Below are 27,072 nucleotides of genomic sequence, written 5' to 3' on the forward strand. Positions count from 1 at the left end.
CAGTGTAATACACACAAACACACACACACACAGATCCTCAGTGTAATACACACAACACACACACACACAGATCCTCAGTGTAATACACACAAACACACACACAGATCCTCAGTGTAATACACACAAACACACACACACAGATCTCAGTGTAATACACACAAACACACACACACACAGATCCTCAGTGTAATACACACAAACACACACACACAGATCCTCAGTGTAATACACAAAACACACACAGATCCTCAGTGTAATACACACAAACACACACACACAGATCCTCAGTGTAATACACACAAACACACACACACAGATCCTCAGTGTAATACACACACACACACACACACAGATCCTCAGTGTAATACACACAAACACACACACACAGATCCTCAGTGTAATACACACAAACACACACACAGATCCTCAGTGTAATACACACAAACACACACACACAGATCCTCAGTGTAATACACACAAACACACACACAGATCCTCAGTGTAATACACACAAACACACACACACAGATCCTCAGTGTAATACACACAAACACACACACACAGATCCTCAGTGTAATACACAAACACACACACACAGATCCTCAGTGTAATACACACAAACACACACACACAGATCCTCAGTGTAATACACACACACACAGATCCTCAGTGTAATACACACAAACACACACACACAGATCCTCAGTGTAATACACACACACACACACACAGATCCTCAGTGTAATACACACAAACACACACACACAGATCCTCAGTGTAATACACACAAACACACACACAGATCCTCAGTGTAATACACACAAACACACACACACAGATCCTCAGTGTAATACACACAAACACACACACAGATCCTCAGTGTAATACACACAAACACACACAGATCCTCAGTGTAATACACACAAACACACACACACAGATCCTCAGTGTAATACACACAAACACACAACACACACATCATCAGTGTAATACACACAAACACACACACACACAGATCTCAGTGTAATACACACAAACACACACACAGATCCTCAGTGTAATACACACAACACACACACACAGATCCTCAGTGTAATACACACAAACACACACACACACAGATCCTCAGTGTAATACACACAAACACACACACACAGATCCTCAGTGTAATACACAAACACACACACACAGATCCTCAGTGTAATACACACAACACACACACACACACAGATCCTCAGTGTAATACACACAAAACACACACACACAGATCCTCAGTGTAATACACACAAACACACACACACACAGATCCTCAGTGTAATACACACAACACACACACACACAGATGCTCAGTGTAATACACACAAACACACACACACAGATCCTCAGTGTAATACACACAAACACACACACACACAGATCCTCAGTGTAATACACACAAACACACACACAGATCCTCAGTGTAATACACACAAACACACACACACAGATCCTCAGTGTAATACACACAAACACACACACAGATCCTCAGTGTAATACACACAAACACACACACACAGATCCTCAGTGTAATACACACAACACACACACACACACAGATCCTCAGTGTAATACACACAAACACACACACAGATCCTCAGTGTAATACACACAAACACACACACACACACACAGATCCTCAGTGTAATACACACAACACACACACACACAGATCCTCAGTGTAATACACACACACACACACACAGATCTCAGTGTAATAACACACACACACACACACACAGATCCTCAGTGTAATACACACAAACACACACACACAGATCCTCAGTGTAATACACACACACACACACACAGATGCTCAGTGTAATACACACAAACACACACACACACAGATCCTCAGTGTAATACACACACACACACACATCCTCAGTGTAATACACACAAACACACACACACAGATCCTCAGTGTAATACACAAAACACACACACACAGATCCTCAGTGTAATACACACAACACACACACACACAGATCCTCAGTGTAATACACACACACACACACACACAGATCCTCAGTGTAATACACACAAACACACACACAGATCCTCAGTGTAATACACACAAACACACACACACACAGATCCTCAGTGTAATACACACACACACACACAGATCCTCAGTGTAATACACACAAACACACACACATCCTCAGTGTAATACACACAAACACACACACACAGATCCTCAGTGTAATACACACAACACACACACACACAGATCCTCAGTGTAATACACACAAACACACACACAGATCCTCAGTGTAATACACACACACACACACACAGATCCTCAGTGTAATACACACACACACACACACACAGATCCTCAGTGTAATACACACACACACACACAGATCCTCAGTGTAATACACACAAACACACACACACAGATCCTCAGTGTAATACACACAACACACACACAGATCCTCAGTGTAATACACAAAAACACACACACACAGATCCTCAGTGTAATACACACAAACACACACACAGATCCTCAGTGTAATACACACAACACACACACACAGATCCTCAGTGTAATACACACAAACACACACAGATCCTCAGTGTAATACACACAAACACACACACACAGATCCTCAGTGTAATACACACACACACACACACAGATCCTCAGTGTAATACACACAAACACACACACAGATCCTCAGTGTAATACACACACACACACACAGATCTCAGTGTAATACACACAAACACACACACACAGATCCTCAGTGTAATACACACAACACACACACAGATCCTCAGTGTAATACACACAAACAAACACACACAGATCCTCAGTGTAATACACACACACACACACAGATCTCTCAGTAATACACACACACACACACAGATCTCAGTGTAATACACACACACACACACAGATCCTCAGTGTAATACACACACACACACACACAGATCCTCAGTGTAATACACACAACACACACACACACAGATCCTCAGTGTAATACACACACACACACACACACAGATCCTCAGTGTAATACACACAAACACACACACAGATCCTCAGTGTAATACACACAAACACACACACACACAGATCCTCAGTGTAATACACACAAACACACACACACAGATCCTCAGTGTAATACACACACACACACACACAGATCTCAGTGTAATACACACACACACACACACACAGATCTCAGTGTAATACACACAAACACACACACAGATCCTCAGTGTAATACACACAAACACACACACACAGATCCTCAGTGTAATACACACAAACACACACAGATCCTCAGTGTAATACACACAAACACACACACACAGATCCTCAGTGTAATACACACACACACACACACAGATCCTCAGTGTAATACACACAAACACACACACACAGATCCTCAGTGTAATACACACACACACACACACACAGATCCTCAGTGTAATACACACAAACACACACACAGATCCTCAGTGTAATACACACACACACACACACACAGATCCTCAGTGTAATACACACAAACACACACACAGATCCTCAGTGTAATACACACACACACACACACACAGATCCTCAGTGTAATACACACAAACACACACACACAGATCCTCAGTGTAATACACACACACACACAGATCCTCAGTGTAATACACACAAACACACACACACACACAGATCCTCAGTGTAATACACACAACACACAGATCCTCAGTGTAATAATACACACACACACACACACACACACACAGATCCTCAGTGTAATACACACAAACACACACACAGATCCTCAGTGTAATACACACACACACACACAGATCCTCAGTGTAATACACACAAACACACACACAGATCCTCAGTGTAATACACACAAACACACACAGATCCTCAGTGTAATACACACACACACACACAGATCCTCAGTGTAATACACACACACACACACACACAACACATCAGATCCTCAGTGTAATACACACAAACACACACACAGATCCTCAGTGTAATACACACACACACACACAGATCCTCAGTGTAATACACACAAACACACACACACAGATCCTCAGTGTAATACACACAACACACACACAGATCCTCAGTGTAATACACACACACACACACACACACACAGATCCTCAGTGTAATACACACAAACACACACACAGATCCTCAGTGTAATACACACAAACACACACACAGATCCTCAGTGTAATACACACACACACACACACAGATCCTCAGTGTAATACACACAACACACACACAAACACACACAGATCCTCAGTGTAATACACACAAACACACACACAGATCCTCAGTGTAATACACACAAACACACACACAGATCCTCAGTGTAATACACACAAACACACACACAAACACACACAGATCCTCAGTGTAATACACACAAACACACACAGATCCTCAGTGTAATACACACAAATACACACACACACACAGATCCTCAGTGTAATACACACAAACACACACACACACAGATCCTCAGTGTAATACACACAAACACACACACACAGATCCTCAGTGTAATACACACAAACACACAGACACAGATCCTCAGTGTAATACACACACACACACACACACAGATCCTCAGTGTAATACACACAAACACACACAGATCCTCAGTGTAATACACACAAACACACACACACAGATCCTCAGTGTAATACACACAAACACACACACACATCCTCAGTGTAATACACACAAACACACACACACAGATCCTCAGTGTAATACACACAAACACACACACACATCCTCAGTGTAATACACACACACACACAGATCCTCAGTGTAATACACACAAACACACACACACAGATCCTCAGTGTAATACACACAAACACACAGATCCTCAGTGTAATACACACAAACACACACACACAGATCCTCAGTGTAATACACACAAACACACACACACAGATCCTCAGTGTAATACACACAAACACACACACACACAGATCCTCAGTGTAATACACACAAACACACACACACAGATCCTCAGTGTAATACACACAAACACACACAGATCCTCAGTGTAATACACACAAACACACACAGATCCTCAGTGTAATACACACAAACACACACAGATCCTCAGTGTAATACACACACACACACAGATCCTCAGTGTAATACACACAAACACACACAGATCCTCAGTGTAATACACACAAACACACACACACAGATCCTCAGTGTAATACACACAAACACACACAGATCCTCAGTGTAATACACACAAACACACACACACAGATCCTCAGTGTAATACACACAAACACACACACACAGATCCTCAGTGTAATACACACAAACACACACAGATCCTCAGTGTAATACACACAAACACACACACACAGAGATCCTCAGTGTAATACACACACACACACACACAGATCCTCAGTGTAATACACACAAACACACACACAGATCCTCAGTGTAATACACACAAACACACACACAGATCCTCAGTGTAATACACACAAACACACACACACACAGATCCTCAGTGTAATACACACACACACACACACAGATCCTCAGTGTAATACACACAAACACACACACAGATCCTCAGTGTAATACACACACACACACACACAGATCCTCAGTGTAATACACACACACACACACACAGATCCTCAGTGTAATACACACACACACACACAGATCCTCAGTGTAATACACACAAACACACACACACACAGATCCTCAGTGTAATACACACAAACACACACACACAGATCCTCAGTGTAATACACACAAACACACACACACATGATGCTCAGTGTAATACACACAAACACACACACACACACAGATCCTCAGTGTAATACACACAAACACACACACAGATCCTCAGTGTAATACACACAAACACACACACACAGATCCTCAGTGTAATACACACAAACACACACACACACAGATCCTCAGTGTAATACACACACACACACACACACAGATCTCAGTGTAATACACACACACACACACAGATCCTCAGTGTAATACACACACACACACACACACACAGATCCTCAGTGTAATACACACAAACACACACACACACAGATCCTCAGTGTAATACACACAAACACACACACAGATCCTCAGTGTAATACACACACAAACACACACACAGATCCTCAGTGTAATACACACAAACACACACACAGATCCTCAGTGTAACACACACACACACACACACACAGATCCTCAGTGTAATACACACACACACACACACACAGATCCTCAGTGTAATACACACAAACACACACACAGATCCTCAGTGTAATACACACACACACACACACAGATCCTCAGTGTAATACACACACACACACACACACACAGATCCTCAGTGTAATACACACAAACACACACACACACAGATCCTCAGTGTAATACACACAAACACACACACACACAGATCCTCAGTGTAATACACACAAACACACACACAGATCCTCAGTGTAATACACACAAACACACACACAGATCCTCAGTGTAATACACACAAACACACACACACACACAGATCCTCAGTGTAATACACACACACACACACACACAGATCCTCAGTGTAATACACACAACACACACACAGATCCTCAGTGTAATATACACACAAACACACACACAGATCCTCAGTGTAATACACACACACACACACACACACAGATCCTCAGTGTAATACACACAAACACACACACAGATCCTCAGTGTAATACACACAAACACACACACACACAGATCCTCAGTGTAATACACACACACACACACACAGATCCTCAGTGTAATACACACAACACACACACAGATCCTCAGTGTAATACACACACACACACACACACAGATCCTCAGTGTAATACACACAAACACACACACAGATCCTCAGTGTAATACACACAAACACACACACACAGATCCTCAGTGTAATACACACAAACACACACACACAGATCCTCAGTGTAATACACACAAACACACACACACACACAGATCCTCAGTGTAATACACGCACACACACACAGATCCTCAGTGTAATACACACAACACACACACACACAGATCCTCAGTGTAATACACACAAACACACACACAGATCCTCAGTGTAATACACACAAACAAACACACACAGATCCTCAGTGTAATACACACACACACACACACAGATCCTCAGTGTAATACACACAAACACACACACAGATCCTCAGTGTAATACACACACACACACACACAGATCCTCAGTGTAATACACACACACACACACAGATCCTCAGTGTAATACACACACACACACACACACACAGATCCTCAGTGTAATACACACAAACAAACACACACAGATCCTCAGTGTAATACACACACACACACACAGATCCTCAGTGTAATACACACACACACACACACACACATCTCAGTGTAATACACACAAACAAACACACACAGATCCTCAGTGTAATACACACACACACACACACACAGATCCTCAGTGTAATACACACACACACACACACAGATCCTCAGTGTAATACACACAAACAAACACACACAGATCCTCAGTGTAATACACACACACACACACAGATCCTCAGTGTAATACACACAAACACACACACAGATCCTCAGTGTAATACACACACACACACACACAGATCCTCAGTGTAATACACACAAACACACACAGATCCTCAGTGTAATACACACACACACACACACACACACACATCCTCAGTGTAATACACACAAACACACACACAGATCCTCAGTGTAATACACACAAACACACACATCCTCAGATCCTCAGTGTAATACACACAAACACACACAGATCCTCAGTGTAATACACACAAACACACACACACAGATCCTCAGTGTAATACACACAAACACACACACAAACACACACAGATCCTCAGTGTAATACACACAACACACAGATCCTCAGTGTAATACACACAAACACACACACACAGATCCTCAGTGTAATACACACAAACACACACACACAGATCCTCAGTGTAATACACACAAACACACACACACAGATCCTCAGTGTAATACACACAAACACACAGACACAGATCCTCAGTGTAATACACACACACACACACACACAGATCCTCAGTGTAATACACACACAAAACACACACAGATCCTCAGTGTAATACACACAAACACACACACACAGATCCTCAGTGTAATACACACAAACACACACACACAGATCCTCAGTGTAATACACAAACACACACACACAGATCCTCAGTGTAATACACACAAACACACACACACAGATCCTCAGTGTAATACACACAAACACACACACAAACACACACAGATCCTCAGTGTAATACACACAAACACACACACAGATCCTCAGTGTAATACACACAAACACACACAGATCCTCAGTGTAATACACACAAACACACACAGATCCTCAGTGTAATACACACACACACACAGATCCTCAGTGTAATACACACAAACACACACAGATCCTCAGTGTAATACACACAAACACACACACACAGATCCTCAGTGTAATACACACAAACACACACAGATCCTCAGTGTAATACACACAAACACACACACACAGATCCTCAGTGTAATACACACAAACACACACAGATCCTCAGTGTAATACACACAAACACACACACACAGATCCTCAGTGTAATACACACACACACACACACACAGATCCTCAGTGTAATACACACAAACACACACAGATCCTCAGTGTAATACACACAAACACACACACACAGATCCTCAGTGTAATACACACAAACAAACACACACAGATCCTCAGTGTAATACACACAAACACACACAGAGATCCTCAGTGTAATACACACACACACACACAGATCCTCAGTGTAATACACACAAACACACACACACAGATCCTCAGTGTAATACACACAAACACACACACACAGATCCTCAGTGTAATACACACAAACACACACACACAGATCCTCAGTGTAATACACACAAACACACACAGATCCTCAGTGTAATACACACAAACACACACACACAGATCCTCAGTGTAATACACACAAACACACACACACAGATCCTCAGTGTAATACACACAACACACACAGATCCTCAGTGTAATACACACAAAAACACACACACAGATCCTCAGTGTAATACACACAAACACACACAGATCCTCAGTGTAATACACACAAACACACACACAGATCCTCAGTGTAATACACACAAACACACACACACAGATCCTCAGTGTAATACACAAACACACACACACAGATCCTCAGTGTAATACACACAAACACACAGATCCTCAGTGTAATACACACACACACACACACAGATCCTCAGTGTAATACACACACACACACACAGATCCTCAGTGTAATACACACACACACACACACAGATCCTCAGTGTAATACACACAAACACACACACACAGATCCTCAGTGTAATACACACAAACACACACACACAGATCCTCAGTGTAATACACACAAACACACACACACAGATCCTCAGTGTAATACACACAAACACACACAGATCCTCAGTGTAATACACACAAACACACACAGATCCTCAGTGTAATACACACAAACACACACACACAGATCCTCAGTGTAATACACACAACACACACACAGATCCTCAGTGTAATACACACAAACACACACAGATCCTCAGTGTAATACACACAAACACACACACACACACAGATCCTCAGTGTAATACACACAAACACACACACAGATCCTCAGTGTAATACACACAAACACACACACACACAGATCCTCAGTGTAATACACAAACACACACACACACAGATCCTCAGTGTAATACACACAAACACACACACACAGATCCTCAGTGTAATACACACAAACACACACACACAGATCCTCAGTGTAATACACACAAACACACACACACAGATCCTCAGTGTAATACACACAAACACACACACACACAGATCCTCAGTGTAATACACACAAACACACACAGATCCTCAGTGTAATACACACAAACACACACAGATCCTCAGTGTAATACACACAAACACACACACACAGATCTCAGTGTAATACACACAAACACACACACACAGATCCTCAGTGTAATACACACACAAACACACACACACAGATCCTCAGTGTAATACACACAAACACACACACACAGATCCTCAGTGTAATACACACAAACACACACACACACAGATCCTCAGTGTAATACACACAAACACACACACAGATCCTCAGTGTAATACACACAAACACACAGATCCTCAGTGTAATACACACAAACACACACACACAGATCCTCAGTGTAATACACACAAACACACACACAGATCCTCAGTGTAATACACACAAACACACACACACAGATCCTCAGTGTAATACACAACACACACACACAGATCCTCAGTGTAATACACACAAACACACACACAGATCCTCAGTGTAATACACACAAACACACACACACAGATCCTCAGTGTAATACACACACACACACACAGATCCTCAGTGTAATACACACAAACACACACACACAGATCCTCAGTGTAATACACACAAACACACACACACAGATCCTCAGTGTAATACACACAAACACACACACAGATCCTCAGTGTAATACACACACACACACACACAGATCCTCAGTGTAATACACACAAACACACACACACACAGATCCTCAGTGTAATACACACAAACACACACACACAGATCCTCAGTGTAATACACACACACACACACACACAGATCCTCAGTGTAATACACACAAACACACACACAGATCCTCAGTGTAATACACACAACACACACACAGAGATCTCAGTAATAATACACACACACACACACACACAGATCCTCAGTGTAATACACACACACACACACACAGATCTCAGTGTAATACACACACACACACACAGATCCTCAGTGTAATACACACAAACACACACACACAGATCCTCAGATCACACACACACAGATCAGTGTAATACACACACACACACACACAGATCCTCAGTGTAATACACACAAACACACACACAGATCCTCAGTGTAATACACACACACACACACACAGATCCTCAGTGTAATACACACACACACACACACAGATCCTCAGTGTAATACACACACACACACACAGATCCTCAGTGTAATACACAAACACACACACACACAGATCCTCAGTAATAATACACACAAACACACACAGATCCTCAGTGTAATACACACAAACACACACACACAGATCCTCAGTGTAATACACACAAACACACACACAGATCCTCAGTGTAATACACACAAACACACACACACAGATCCTCAGTGTAATACACAAACAACACACACACAGTGTAATACACACAAACACACACACACACAGATCCTCAGTGTAATACACACACACACACACAGATCCTCAGTGTAATACACACAAACACACACACACAGATCCTCAGTGTAATACACACAAACACACACACAGATCCTCAGTGTAATACACACAAACACACACACAGATCCTCAGTGTAATACACACAAACACACACACACACACAGATCCTCAGTGTAATACACACAAACACACACACACAGATCCTCAGTGTAATACACACAAACAAACACACACAGATCCTCAGTGTAATACACACAAACAAACACACACAGATCCTCAGTGTAATACACACACACACACACAGATCCTCAGTGTAATACACACAAACAAACACACACAGATCCTCAGTGTAATACACACACACACACACAGATCCTCAGTGTAATACACACAAAACACACACAGATCCTCAGTGTAATACACACACACACACACACAGATCCTCAGTGTAATACACACAAACACACACAGATCCTCAGTGTAATACACACACACACACACACACACAGATCCTCAGTGTAATACACACAAACACACAGATCCTCAGTGTAATACACACAAACACACACACACAGATCCTCAGTGTAATACACACAAACACACACACAGATCCTCAGTGTAATACACACACACACACACACAGATCCTCAGTGTAATACACACAAACACACACAGATCCTCAGTGTAATACACACAAACACACACACACACACACACACACAGATCCTCAGTGTAATACACACAACACACACACAGATCCTCAGTGTAATACACACACACACACACACAGATCCTCAGTGTAATACACACAACACACACACAGATCCTCAGTGTAATACACACACACACACACACAGATCCTCAGTGTAATACACACACACACACACAGATCCTCAGTGTAATACACACAACACACACACACAGATCCTCAGTGTAATACACACACACACACACAGATCCTCAGTGTAATACACACACACACACACACACAGATCCTCAGTGTAATACACACACACACACACAGATCCTCAGTGTAATACACACACACACACACAGATCCTCAGTGTAATACACACAAACACACACACACAGATCCTCAGTGTAATACACACAAACACACACAGATCCTCAGTGTAATACACACACACACACACACAGATCCTCAGTGTAATACACACAAACACACACACAGATCCTCAGTGTAATACACACACACACACACAGATCCTCAGTGTAATACACACAAACACACACACAAACACACACAGATCCTCAGTGTAATACACACAAACACACACACAGATCTCAGTGTAATACACACAAAACACACACACACAGATCCTCAGTGTAATACACACACACACACACACAGATCCTCAGTGTAATACACACAAACACACACACACAGATCCTCAGTGTAATACACACAAACACACACACAGATCCTCAGTGTAATACACACACACACACACAGATCCTCAGTGTAATACACACAAACACACACACACAGATCCTCAGTGTAATACACACAAACACACACAGATCCTCAGTGTAATACACACACACACACACACACAGATCCTCAGTGTAATACACACAAACACACACACAGATCCTCAGTGTAATACACACACACACACACAGATCCTCAGTGTAATACACACAAACACACACACAAACACACACAGATCCTCAGTGTAATACACACAAACACACACAGATCCTCAGTGTAATACACACAAACACACACACACAGATCCTCAGTGTAATACACACAAACACACACACAAACACACACAGATCCTCAGTGTAATACACACAAACACACACAGATCCTCAGTGTAATACACACAAACACACACAGATCCTCAGTGTAATACACACACACACACACACACACAGATCCTCAGTGTAATACACACAAACACACACACAGATCCTCAGTGTAATACACACACACACACACAGATCCTCAGTGTAATACACACAAACACACACAGATCCTCAGTGTAATACACACAAACACACACACACACACACAGATCCTCAGTGTAATACACACAAACACACACACAGATCCTCAGTGTAATACACACACACACACACACAGATCCTCAGTGTAATACACACAAACACACACACAGATCCTCAGTGTAATACACACACACACACACAGATCCTCAGTGTAATACACACAAACACACACACAGATCCTCAGTGTAATACACACACACACACACAGATCCTCAGTGTAATACACACACACAGAAACAGATCCTCAGTGTAATACACACAAACACACACAGATCCTCAGTGTAATACACACACACACACACACACAGATCCTCAGTGTAATACACACAAACACACACACAGATCCTCAGTGTAATACACACACACACACACAGATCCTCAGTGTAATACACACAAACACACACACAAACACACACAGATCCTCAGTGTAATACACACAAACACACACACAGATCCTCAGTGTAATACACACAAACACACACACACAGATCCTCAGTGTAATACACACAAACACACACACAAACACACACAGATCCTCAGTGTAATACACACAAACACACACAGATCCTCAGTGTAATACACACAAACACACACACACAGATCCTGTGAGTGTAATATACACAACTCAATTCCTTGAGGTGACTTTTGTTGTGATTTGTCGCTATATAAATAAAACTGAATTGAATTGAATTGAATACGCACACAGCAGGTCTTCAGTACAGAGCAGTTGAGTTATTTAGAGAAAAACATGATCAATAACTCCACCAGGTGTTTACAGCTAACACCTGGTTAGTTATTGATCATGTTTAGCTCAAAGTAACTCATGAAAACATGAAGTACAAAATAATAGGAATACAGTGGAACCCCGACTTACGAAATTATTTCGTTCCCGAGGGTCTTTCGTAAATTGAAAATTTTCGTAAGTTGAAGCACCCATGGCGCCTTTTGAGTGAGGCGATGCTGAACGATAGGCTATAGGCTAATTGCTAACTAGAACAACAATACGTCATTCAAGTGGAACAGCGAAGCGCAATCACGGAAGCCAAGGAGTTGTCACATGATTCGGAAGGCATTGTGGACATTGTAGGCTCAGCCAATCAGAGCCAGCGGATTTCATTACTCGGGCATTTTGCCGTACCACGGGCAGAAATATTGCCGTTCAGTGCCTTCGTAACGTGAATTTTTCGTTACATAGGGTGTTCGTAAGTTGGGGTTCCACTGTACTTTAGAATCTTAAACTCATCTACAACAGAAAAGTAATCAGAGTACTCTAATGAGTAACTTGTCTGGTGTTACATCGGCTCTGGTCCTCAGTCACAGATCAGTTTGTAACCAGCAGAAACAAAAGTGTAACCAGGCTGCCCCCTGCTGGTCAGGCAGAGGTACTGACCACAGATCCACTCATCTAACCTGTGTGTGTGTGTGTGTGTGTGTGTGCAGGTGAACGGGGTGGACCTCAGGTATGCCACACATGAGCAGGCAGCAGCAGCTCTGAAGAACGCCGGGCAGACTGTTACCATAGTAGCACAGTACAGACCTGAGGGTGAGGACACACACACACACACACACACACACACACACACACACACAGGGGCTGCTTGTCAATATTCAAGTATGCGAGTCCGTACTCGCGTTCTCAGTAGTCCGCACTTCTTAAGTGCACACAGGAGTCCGGAGGTCCCGAGAGCACGAGAACGCAGCACCATCGTTCTACAATTGGAACAGCACATCACGGTTTTTACTGCCATCCCCTCTTCATTTAACTGTGTTTATATTTGCAATGGAAATTACACATGATGTAGTCGACTTTTTAAAGAAAAAAAGATAACTCATAAAAGTATCTCAAGCACTTTGGCAAAATTGGCTTTTATGTGTGATCTGTCTCATAATGTCTAATAAGCTTCATACAGTTAAGCACAATCACTACATGACAGAAACACAGGCTTCCTCTCATTAATAAGAATAGTACACACGTGTGCCTGAATAAAAACAAACAGATGTTAGGATGCTTTTATTTCATTTTAGTAGACACTCAAACCTGACAATGGACAGCTGCTGTCTTTTTAGCTGTGTTCTCCGCCATTGCCATGTTTGAGTTTTGGATGAAATGCATTCTGGGATACGTGGCTGCACTAAGTCCACACAAGTCACCACCGATGCATGCTGGATAAAACAGGTGGAGCCAGAACACATCCGGGAATTTTGAGCTTACTTGGCTTGATGCTACTTTGAATTGGAAAAGTAGGGTTTGGGTCACTGATGATGTATCACAAGTGCACATATTGACAAACAGCAGAGTCTCCTGATCCATCTGTGAGCTGTGATTGGCCTGCACTGATGCTGATGGTTGGTCCTGCTCACTGTGTGTAACAACGTCTGATCATGTGACCCTTGTACCTGTGTGACCTTCGACCCTGTTAAACTCTGAGTGTGTGTGTTTTCAGAGTACAGTCGCTTCGAGGCAAAGATCCACGACCTGAGGGAGCAGATGATGAACAGCTCGTCCGGCAGTCTGAGGAACAGCCGCACCTTCTACATCAGGTAACCTGAGCTCACCTGTAACACTTCCTCCACACTGAGACACCTGGACCAGGTTTCCTCAGGGCAGCACGCCCGGCCTCATTCACCTGTTCCTACTGTGAATGAGTCAGAATGACCTCACAGTCATGACACCTGTGAACAGGTGTGCTTTACTCCATCATGTGTCACTCAGCTGTAACCATTAACCATCTAGATTCAGAGATGGATGCATCCAGCAGAAAATTCCTTTACCAACAAATCTAAATCATGAACCTATCAGGAGCACCTCAGAGTTTAAGATCTTCTCCAAGGATGTTTGAATGCAGAGTGGAGCAGCCGGGGCTCGAACCAACAACCTTCTGATTAGTGGTCGAGCTGCTCTGCCCCCTGAAACACAGACACCACGTTTATGAGTGTGAGCGGTTTATCCTCAGTAAAGACACGTTTCTCTCTACACAGCAGAGACCAGACGGACAAACATCCACAGAACAGATCAGTAGAGTACATTAAAATCAATAGAAACAGTTATAAACAACAGTAGAATTATAAGGTATATAATACATATAAAAATCAAATCACTTTTATTGTCACATCACATGTGTCTCTCAGTCTGCTGGTACGGGACCGGATGCTGCAGAACCTCCTTCCTGATGGAAGTAGTCTGAACAGTTTATGGCTGGGGTGACTGGAGTCCTTGATGATCCTCCCGCTTTCCTCAGGCACCGCTTCCTGTAGATGTCCTGGAGGAGGGAAGCTCACCTCAATTATCCGTTCAGCACACCGCACTACTCTCTGGAGAGCTTTGCGGTTGTAAGCGTGCTGTTGCCATACCAGGTGGTGATGCATCCAGTGAGGATGCTCTCAATGGCACAGCGATAGAAGGTCCTGAGGATGCGGGGCTCATGCCGAATCTTTTCAGTCTCCTGAGAAAGAAGAGGCGCTGCTGCGCCTTCTTCACTGTTTTGTTTATGTGTCCTGACCACGTAAGATCCTCAGCCAGATGTACACCAAGGAAGCGGAAGCTGCTCACTCTCTCCACAGCAGCGCCGTTGATGGTGATGGGGTGTGTACTCCTCTGCACCTCCGGAAGTCCACTATCAACTCCTTTGTCTTTGCGACGTTGAGGGTGAGATGGTTGTCTTGACACCAGTGGGTCAGGCGCTGACCTCCTCCCTGTAGGCCGTCTCATCACCGTTGGTGATAAGACCCACCACTGTAGTGTCGTCCCGCAAACTTCACAATGATGTTGGAGTTGTTAGTGGCCGTGCAGTCGTGGGTGTAGAGTGAGTACAGGAGAGGGCTCAGTACACACCCCTGTGGAGCACCAGTGTTCAGTGTGATGGGGATGAGGTGATGCTGCCCAGTCTGACCACTTGGCGTCCTGTCAGACAGGAAGTTAAGGATCCAGCTGCAGAGGAGCTGCTCAGTCCTAGATCCTGCAGTTTCCTGTCCAGCTTCGAGGAACGATGGTGTTGAATGCTGAGCTGTAATCTACAAACAGCATTCTCACATACGTGTCTCTCTCTCTCCAGGTGTGACAGGGCAGCATGGAGTGTCAGGGCTATGGCATCATCAGTGGACCTGTTGTGGCGGTATGCGAACTGTAGAGGGTCCAGTGAGTCGGGTAGTGCAGAGCAGATGAAGTCCCTGACCAGCTTCTCGAGCATTTGCTCACGATGGGGTCAGGGCTACAGGTCGCCAGTCGCTCAATGAGGAGATGGTGGAGGATTTGGGTACAGGGACGATGGTGGCCATTTTGAAGCAGGCTGGGACTACAGACAGAGAGAGGAAAGGTTGAAGATGTGTGTAAACACTACAGCCAGCTGAGCCACGCGATGACTTGAGGACGCGGCCGGGAATCCCGTCCGGACCAGTAGCTTTGCGTGCATTCACTCTCCTGAAGCACTTCCGCACATCCTCCTCAGACACAGTGTGCGCACTGACGTCATCCGCGGTGCGCACACTGTCCGGTCTCATGGTGTTCGCTGTGTCGAATCTAGCGTAGAATACGTTTAGATCCTCACACAGAGAGGCCGTGGTCTGCGGTGTGCTGGTTTTCCCTCTAAAGTCTGTGATTGTGTTTAGTCCCTGCCACATACTCCGAGGGTTGTCAAACTGTTGCTCCACCCTGTCCCTGTACTCACGTTTGGCGTTTGCCGTGTGAACATCTCTGTTAATCCAGGGTTTTTGATTTGGGAAGGATTTAACTGTTCTGGATGGGACGACATCTTCCACGCATTTCCCGCAGACTGAGTCTGTGTACTCATCGATGTCATCAGCAGCCACGTGAAACATTTCCCAGTCCGCGTGATCAAAACAGTCCTGCAGCGTAGACTCCGATTGGTCCGACCAACGGTGCGCCGCCCTCAGGGTTGGAGCTTCCTGTTTCAGCTTCTGCCTGTAGGCGGGCAGGAGCAGGATGGAGCGGTGATCTGATTGGCCGAATGGGGCGCGGGGGAGGGCTTTGTACGCATCCCGGAAAGAGGTGTAGCAGTGGTCAAGTAGCCGGTCTCCACGAGTGTTGAAATGGATGTGTTGGTGGAGTTTTGGTGAAACTTTCTTCAGGTTTCGTTTGTTCCCCGGTCGTGATAAACGGAGAGGTTTCAAAATCACAAAATGTTCTGTTGACAACTTTTGACTCATTTAAAAAGAACATTGTCTCCGTCTCCACGCCAGATGCTTCCTGTTGAACTTCCCACTTTCGCTTATGTCTCGAAAAGCAGACTCACGCCCTCGAACAAACTGTCACTTATGCAAGCACAAAATGCAGTTACAAGCAAAAGATAATTAAACTTTCACCTATAAATGATTCTCTCTAACTGTATGTGTGTGTGTGTGTGTCTGTCTTGACCTCACCAACTAAACTTATGACCTCTCACCAAACAGAAGCCAACTCATATGTGTAATAACCCAACTGAAACTATGTATATGTAATCTACTGAATAAATGTTTTAATCAAGAACCTCTACTAAAAGCTTAATCAAAAGATATAAATGAATGAAGGATAATAATGAATAACCTGGTTATTCAAATAACATCATCCAAACAGCTCCTCAAAATAGCAACTACAAAAATGCACCCTTTACAGAGGAACCAAGACATTTTAAAAGTCTACTCCCTGACGTATTCTGAGTCATCTGTTACCAAGCAAACTGAATAGATTCAGGCCCTTCGCTCAGGCCCCAAGTCACTTCCCCTCTGGTTAGTTTCACTTCTGCAAAAACATGTTATTTCCTGTCAGCCTGCAACTTAGTCTTTCACACACTGAAAGACACACACACTGTTTAAACATCTGAATGCAATATCAATATTAATTATTAATACAATGGTAATATGAACAATAGCAGTAAACTAATTTCCCTGATCCCCACACATCTTAACTAACATATATAACTAATGTATGAATAGTCTGAGCTGTAATAAGCCGTGTATGTATTTGTATTTATACAGTTTAGAATGCATAACTGTTAGTTAATTATACATTATATACAAATACATAGTGTGTGTGTCTGTACATGTTTATATATCTTTGTGAGGACCAGCATTTAAATACTACTATACTTGTGGGGACCAACAGCCACTATGGGGACAGGATGCCGTCCCCACGAGTTTGAAGACATGCTTGAGACTCAAAATGTGGTTTTAGTGTTACAGTTATGGGTACAGATTCATTTTTGATGGTTAGGGTGAGCTATATGTCAATGATGTCCTCACTAAGATATGAAAAATTTAAATGACTCCCAGTCAGCTGAGAGTCTGAGGCGGTCACATGACCTCCTGAGGTCCACAGAGGCGATGAGCAGCGTTCTCCATGGTGTGCTGTGTGTGTTACAGGGCGCTCTTCGACTACGATAAGCAGTGGGACTGCGGTGTGCTGTCTCAGGCGCTGGACTTTAACTTTGGCGAGGTCTTCCACGTGATCGACAGCGCCGACGACGAGTGGTGGCAGGCACGCAGGGTCAACCAGCAGGGGGAGCTGGAGGAGCTGGGCTACATCCCCTCCAAGCACAGGTCTGTGAATGCTGCACACACACACCGACACACAGGTCTGTGAATGCTGCACACACACACCGACACACAGGTCTGTGAATGCTGCACACACACACACACACACACAGGTGTGTGATCAGTGTCAGTGTGCTGTATTCCTCCTTTAATTCATTTTTATTTATACAGCATGAAATCACCTCAGGGTGCTTTATACTGTAAGATAGAGACAGTAATACACAATGAACACAATGAAACTGTGTGTGTGTGTGTGTGTGTGTTTCAGAGTGGAGAGGAAGGAGTGGTCACGGATGAAGAGCAAAGGTAAAATCACCAGTAACACACACAGAGGAGGAGGAAGAGGCGTGGTTATTAATCAGTGACTCCTCCACACACACTCCTGTGATGATTGTTACGTTCTTTGTCTAGGCGAGTATTGAACGCAACGAGAAATTGGCCCACTCCCGCTCCACCAAAGCAGGAACCCAAACAATAGTATCTTCTAAAATACTAAGCAGCCACTGGTACAGATATGTAGACGACACCTGGGTCAAAATCAAGACACAAGAAGTGGAATCCTTCACTGCGCACATTAACGCCGTGGATAAAAACATCAAGTTCACCAGGGAAGACACTAAGGATAACTGTTTGCCTTTCCTGGACTGCGCCGTGCACATTGAAGAGAATGGCAACCTCAACATTGAAGTTTACCGAAGCCCACACACACGGACCAGTACCTCCTCTTTGACTCCCATCACCCTCTGGAACACAAACTTGGAGTAATTAGGACCCTACACCACCGGGCAGAACTTGTTCCTCTAAGCCTGAAGGAAAAAGAAGGAACACACACATGTAAAGGAAGCACTGAAAACATGTGGTTATCCTAACTGGGCGTTCATAAAGTCAGCAAAGAGGCACAGAAAAGAAGATCAGACACCAGCGAGGGAGGATAAGAAAGACAGACGCAACAACGTTGTCATCCCCTATGTAGCCGGTGTATCAGAGAAACTCAGGAGAGTTTTCTCCAAGCACGACATCCCAGTGTACTTCAGACCCAGCAACACACTCAGACACAAACTGGTTCACCCGAAAGACAAAACTCCAAAACACAGACTGAACAACGTGGTGTATGCTGTACAGTGCAGCGAGGAATGCCCAGACCTCTACATTGGAGAGACCAAACAGCCACTTCACAAGCGCATGGCACAACATAGAAGAGCCACCTCCACAGGACAAGACTCAGCAGTCCACCTGCATCTTAAGGATAAAGGTCACTCTTTCGAGGATGCCAATGTTCACATTTTGGACAGAGAGGACAGATGGTTTGAAAGAGGAGTGAAAGAGGCCATCTATGTCCACTGTGAGCGACCATCTTTGAACAGAGGCGGTGGTTTACGACACCAACTGTCTGCCGTCTATAATCCAGTTTTGAGTTCCCTCCCAGACGCCTGCGCCCACTCACATCCTGGGCCATCTGACCTCAGGAAATCACATGATAGGGTGGGGCCAGGTTTCACAATGAGCTCACCCGAAACCCTGGCTGATTAGGTCCCACACCCGCTTTCACACCTTGGCGCATGTGATTAGAGGATCACCAGGGGGTCCTTTGTCCCTCCTTGGGGGGATACTCCCACTGGGTTTAAATCTGGGACTCTCGGCCATTTGACCTTAGAACTGAAGAAGCTTCTCGGATGAGAGGTGAAACGTCTTCAAGCAACTCAAAGAAGTCCAGACGCTTTTCTTTGCAAACTCCTTTGACTACGATGACCTGGATGACTGAGAACCTTCACAGACATAAGCAGCCATTTATTTGCTTCAGCAGTGAGCAGTGCCAAAAATAACAAAACTCCCTAATGGTCCCTACGCTTTCCTACACAAAATGAAAACCAAACAAACGACAATTCACTTACCTAACTTTCTACATGAAAAACAGGAGAAAACTTAATCAACAAAAATGGCTTCTCACGCCTACTAGGCTGCTGCAGTGAACCATATATACAAGGTGAACAAAATACAACACCAGACACACGGTTATACTTGCACATCACATTTACCATAACGAATCAAAAGCACATGCTATTTGTTGGATGGTGGAGGCTAGTAGAGAGGGCCAGTGGCTGTCATCGGGTAGCTAAATACTGGAGGTGGTTAGCCAATTATCCAATCCAAGGACAGGAAGAGACTCCACCCAACTACTCAGCAGGCACGCCCAGGTGTCCAATGCCTAAAAGAGAAAGGGGGAAAAAACCCACAGCCATCCTCTGGTGGGAGGAGTCACGCATAAAACAAAACTCTGACAACATTGGATCATAACATGATAGTTTGACCTGAGGAGGAACCTGAGAGCTCAGGAACAGGAAGAGGTCAGAGGTCATTCATCGAAGCGCTCCACGTTCAGTGTGAGGAAGTTAAATAAAACCTGCAGCCTGTGCTGAAGATACAGGAAGTGGAAGTATCTACTTCTTGTTTGCTCCTCTGTGAGGATCCAGAGGAAGTCACTCAGACTCAGAAACACAGAGACGTCCATCAGCTCTGACCTCATCACAGCATCACAGGAACCTCCAGACTGACAACAGGAAGTGACCTCTGACCTCACTCACTTCTAACCACGTGACTCAGTCAAACTGAGGGTTCATGTAACTCAGACCCTCCTCATCATCAGTCCCCGTCATGGGTCAAATCTTTGTATGATGTCACTTCCTGTGTTTTCAGGTGTTTCTTCTTCTTGCAGGTAGAGAAGGCTTCGTTCACAGCTACGAGCTCATCACTCAGATTGAAGGTCAGTGTCACCAGTAACCTTTGACCCCAGACTGTAACTCAAACTGTTCCCGCCTCTGACTGAGGGTCACATGACCTCTGTGTGTGTGTTCAGTGGACTACGCCCGCCCCATCATCATCCTGGGACCCACCAAAGACCGCGTCAACGACGACCTGCTGTCCGAGTTCCCCGACAAGTTCGGCTCCTGCGTTCCCCGTAAGGCTCCGCCTACAGGTGGTCCAACAGGAACTGAACAGACAGGTTTCTAATGTATGCCTCTCTCTCTCACAGATACGACTCGCCCTCGCAGGGACTACGAGGTGGATGGGCGGGACTACCACTTTGTGGCGTCACGGGAACAGATGGAGCGGGACATCCAGTCGCACCGCTTCATCGAGGCGGGGCAGTACAACAACCACCTGTACGGGACGTCGGTGCAGAGTGTGCGACAGGTGGCCGAGCAGGTGACAACACTTTCCCACAGTGACTGTTTCCACTCCCACAGTGGCAGCATTGTGACGGTGTGTGTGTGTGTGCAGGGGAAGCACTGCATCCTGGATGTGTCGGCCAACGCCGTGAGGAGGCTGCAGGCGGCACAGCTCCACCCCATCGCTATCTTCATCCGACCGCGGTCGCTGGAGAACATCCTGTGAGTCTAACACTGACATGAGGTCAGACCAAACTGCTCTCTGACTCCGCCCATAAAGGTCAAATCAGACCAACCTCCCAGATCCAGTAACAGACAGAGGTCTGCAAAAAGCACAGATGAGATTCTGACATCTGCCACTTGGTGATAGACGAGTTGTCCCACAGACTCTAGTGTGGGTGCCCAGCTGGGCCCCCACGGGAGACCCTACCAGGGGACAACAAGCCCCCAACACCACAGGTTGCGATTTAGGGAGGGGCTCTTAATTTGTCACTCTTAAAGTAAATTAAAATTCAAACATGAAAATCTCAAATGTCATTCAATTACATTTTCTAATAGAAAATTAATTAAAATTTTAAATTAAATTTTTTTTTAAAGATTTCCGTCTAACTGTTATGGTTTTGTGGGCGGAGTCACAGAGCATTGTGATGTCACTGTGAAAATTAACATGTGTGACATTGGTGCAGAGACTTGAACAAGCGCCTGTCGGAGGAGCAGGCGAGGAAAGCTCTGGATCGAGCCATCAAGCTGGAGCAGGACTTCCTGGAGTGCTTCACAGGTGAAACCATAACTAAATAAAGTTCACGTGTGAAACGTACGAGCGTCTCGGGGTTTGATGCCATCTTTGCCTGTCTTCCAGCCATCGTGCACGGCGACAGCTTCGAGGAAGTCTACCACCACGTCAAAGTGGTCATCGAGGAGCAGAGCGGACCCTACATCTGGGTCCCCGCACGCGACAGGCTCTGATTGGCCGACCGTCTTCACGGGAACTGCTGTTAATGTCACGCCCAGGCTCCTCCCCTCCCTCCAGCGGGTTTTTGATTTCTTCTCTGGCAGGGTGACGGGCGCACTGATGGATCAGGATGTTTTTAATCTGAGACGAGGACTCACAGCTGATTGGTTTATTATCAGTACATAATGAATCAGAGCCTGTAGAGCTGGTACTGAAGTATTTATATCATGCTATTTATTTATTTATCTATTTATTGGTTTGTGTGATGTGAAGATGGTGTGTGTGTGTGTGTGTAGTGTACATACAGACTTGTGTGACTGTAAATAAACGATGGGGCTCAAACACACAGTCTATTTCAGGGCTTAAAGTATCAAACAACCACTGGACTACAACACCCACAATCCTCCTCTGCCTGCACCTCTACACCCCGACATGCTCCCTTTCCACACTTCATCTGCTACTGTCCTCCTCTGCCTGGACTACAACTCCTCAAACCACCCTTTTTTTGGACTACAACTCCTCAAACCACCCTTTGTTTGGACTACAACCCCTCAAACCACCCTTTGTTTGGACTACAACTCCTCAAACCACCCTTTTTTTGGACTACAACTCCTCAAACCACCCTTTGTTTGGACTACAACTCCTCAAACCACCCTTTTTTTGGACTACAACTCCTTAAACTGCACTGTGTTTGGACTACAACTCCTCAAACCACCCTTTTTTTGGACTACAACTCCTTAAACTGCACTGTGTTTGGACTACAACTCCTCAAACCACCCTTTGTTTAGACTACAACTCCTTGGACTACAACTCCCTGTCTTTCTTTCTGCTTCCACTGAACCACCCACAGTCCTCCTTGGTTTTGACTGCACCAACTTTATGCTGGACCACATGACCCATAATCCTCCTCTGTCTTGACCTAAACGCACACAATCCTTCTTGGCTGAACACTGAACAGCCCTCATATGGACTACAGCTCCCATAATCCCGTCCTGATGGACAGTTTGGACTGAAACACTTCCATTTTTAAGCAAAAACGTCTGGACTGCAGCACCAACACTTCCCAGTTGTGGTGATGGATAAACTCCACCCACAAATGTCTACAGCACAGAAGGACTACATTACCCACAAGTCTCAGCTGATCCAGGCCAGACATGCTGGCTGTGGGTGTGTGCTTGACTACAATACCCATGATTCCCTGCTCAGATGGCAGGGTGGAGACTGTGAAACTAACCTGCTGAGGGGAAGGCGGAGCTAAAGCTTGAGGTTGGGGTAGCGTGAGGGGGCGGGGCATGTGTCCCGCTCACAGGACTCTGTTACCCACAGTGCTTTGGGTGTAGATGGGTTCCAGCGGGGTTTCCCAGACTGAATATCAGGGTCGTGTGAATAATAATAATTATTTTAATGAAAGTAATCCTACTTATAGATGATGTAATATCATCACACACACGTGCACTCAGCGGGGTCACCTGAGGTCACGTTAGTTTGTGAGCACTGACAGAAACACTGATGTATCATTAAATCTGAGTATTGATTAGCCTGCCTCACACACACACACTCATTTATGCACACGCACACATACACACACACACACACACACACACACACACACACACACACACTCATTTATGCACACGCACACATACACACACACACACACACACACACACACACACTCATTTATGCACACACACACACACACACACACACACACACACACACACACACACACACACACACTCATTTATGCACACGCACACACACACACACACACACACACACACACACACACACACATTTATGCACACGCACACACACACACACACACACACACACACACACACACTCATTTATGCACACATACACACACACACACACACACACACACATTTATGCACACACATACACACACACAGACACACACAGAGTTGAGATGGTTTGATGAACAGCTCGTTGTATAATGACATGAATTAGTTATAAATGAAACTCTTGAAATATTGAAATAAATTCCTTATAAAAGCTGAGTGTGAGTCTCGTCCATGTTGGATCCTGCATGTTCGTGCACAGCTGACTGCTGACTCCGCCCATCAGCTGAAAATCATGGGAACCATAGATACTGATGGAGCTGAGGACCTACACGTGTTTAACCACAGGTGTTAAATATGAGTGAACATGTCTCACACGAAACCTGTTCAGCAGACCAACAATCTGCAGGTAATCTATGAATCTAATCACAGGTCGTTTTCTACTACAGAAATGATCCCTATTAGTGCCAACTGTATGTATGCTGAAGGTTACAAAGTAAGTTGAGTGTAAAGAGGATTTAAAAATTTCTCCATTCATTGGAATGGAAATAAAACTAACAAGTTAAATATTTTAAAAGGTTTAAAAGCTACAGAATGAACAGTAATAGTGGTGTAGTCTTAAAAAGCTGCATGTTTGGATACCACAACAGTTTCTGTAGAAAAAATATTATAATTCTGATCATTTATCAGCACTGATAGATGTAAGTAAGTAAGTAAGTAAGTAAACTTTATTTATTAAGCGCTTTTCGCAGATAAACAATCACAAAGCGCTGTACATAAATATGAAGATAAACAATAAAATCAATAGACAATGTACACAATATAAAAGATCAAATGTAAATAATGTCAAAAATATAAAATATGAAGAGATCAACAAAAGGCTTGTTAAAACAGAAAAGTTTTTAACTGTTTTCTAAAACAATCCACAGAGTCAAGCAAACGTAACTGTAGTGGTAAACTGTTCCACAGCCTTGGTGCAACAGACTGGAAGGCTCTGTCCCCTTTTGTCTTCAGTCGTGTACGGGGAACAACTAAGAGACTTTGAGTCTGTGAGCGGAGATGACGAGCAGCAGTGTA

The 27,072-nt window shown here is 44.2% G+C and overlaps 1 protein-coding gene across 1 annotated transcript in view; it reads left to right on the forward strand.

Annotated features, from left to right (window-relative positions):
- Positions 1-25,773, forward strand: part of LOC116319865 (disks large homolog 4-like) — a 92,731-nt gene extending 66,958 nt beyond the window's left edge. The window contains exons 13-22 of the mRNA XM_039608852.1: positions 14,987-15,089; positions 15,991-16,087; positions 19,901-20,077; positions 20,340-20,377; positions 22,785-22,832; positions 22,926-23,027; positions 23,103-23,275; positions 23,351-23,460; positions 23,925-24,016; positions 24,098-25,773. Coding sequence (XP_039464786.1) covers positions 14,987-15,089; positions 15,991-16,087; positions 19,901-20,077; positions 20,340-20,377; positions 22,785-22,832; positions 22,926-23,027; positions 23,103-23,275; positions 23,351-23,460; positions 23,925-24,016; positions 24,098-24,204 — 1,047 coding nt within the window. The 3' untranslated portion in view covers positions 24,205-25,773. The remainder of the gene's footprint in view (positions 1-14,986; positions 15,090-15,990; positions 16,088-19,900; positions 20,078-20,339; positions 20,378-22,784; positions 22,833-22,925; positions 23,028-23,102; positions 23,276-23,350; positions 23,461-23,924; positions 24,017-24,097) is intronic.
- The last annotated feature ends 1,299 nt before the right edge of the window (positions 25,774-27,072 follow it).

Source organism: Oreochromis aureus, linkage group 3 (assembly GCF_013358895.1).
Source record: "Oreochromis aureus strain Israel breed Guangdong linkage group 3, ZZ_aureus, whole genome shotgun sequence".
NCBI lineage: Eukaryota > Metazoa > Chordata > Actinopteri > Cichliformes > Cichlidae > Oreochromis > Oreochromis aureus.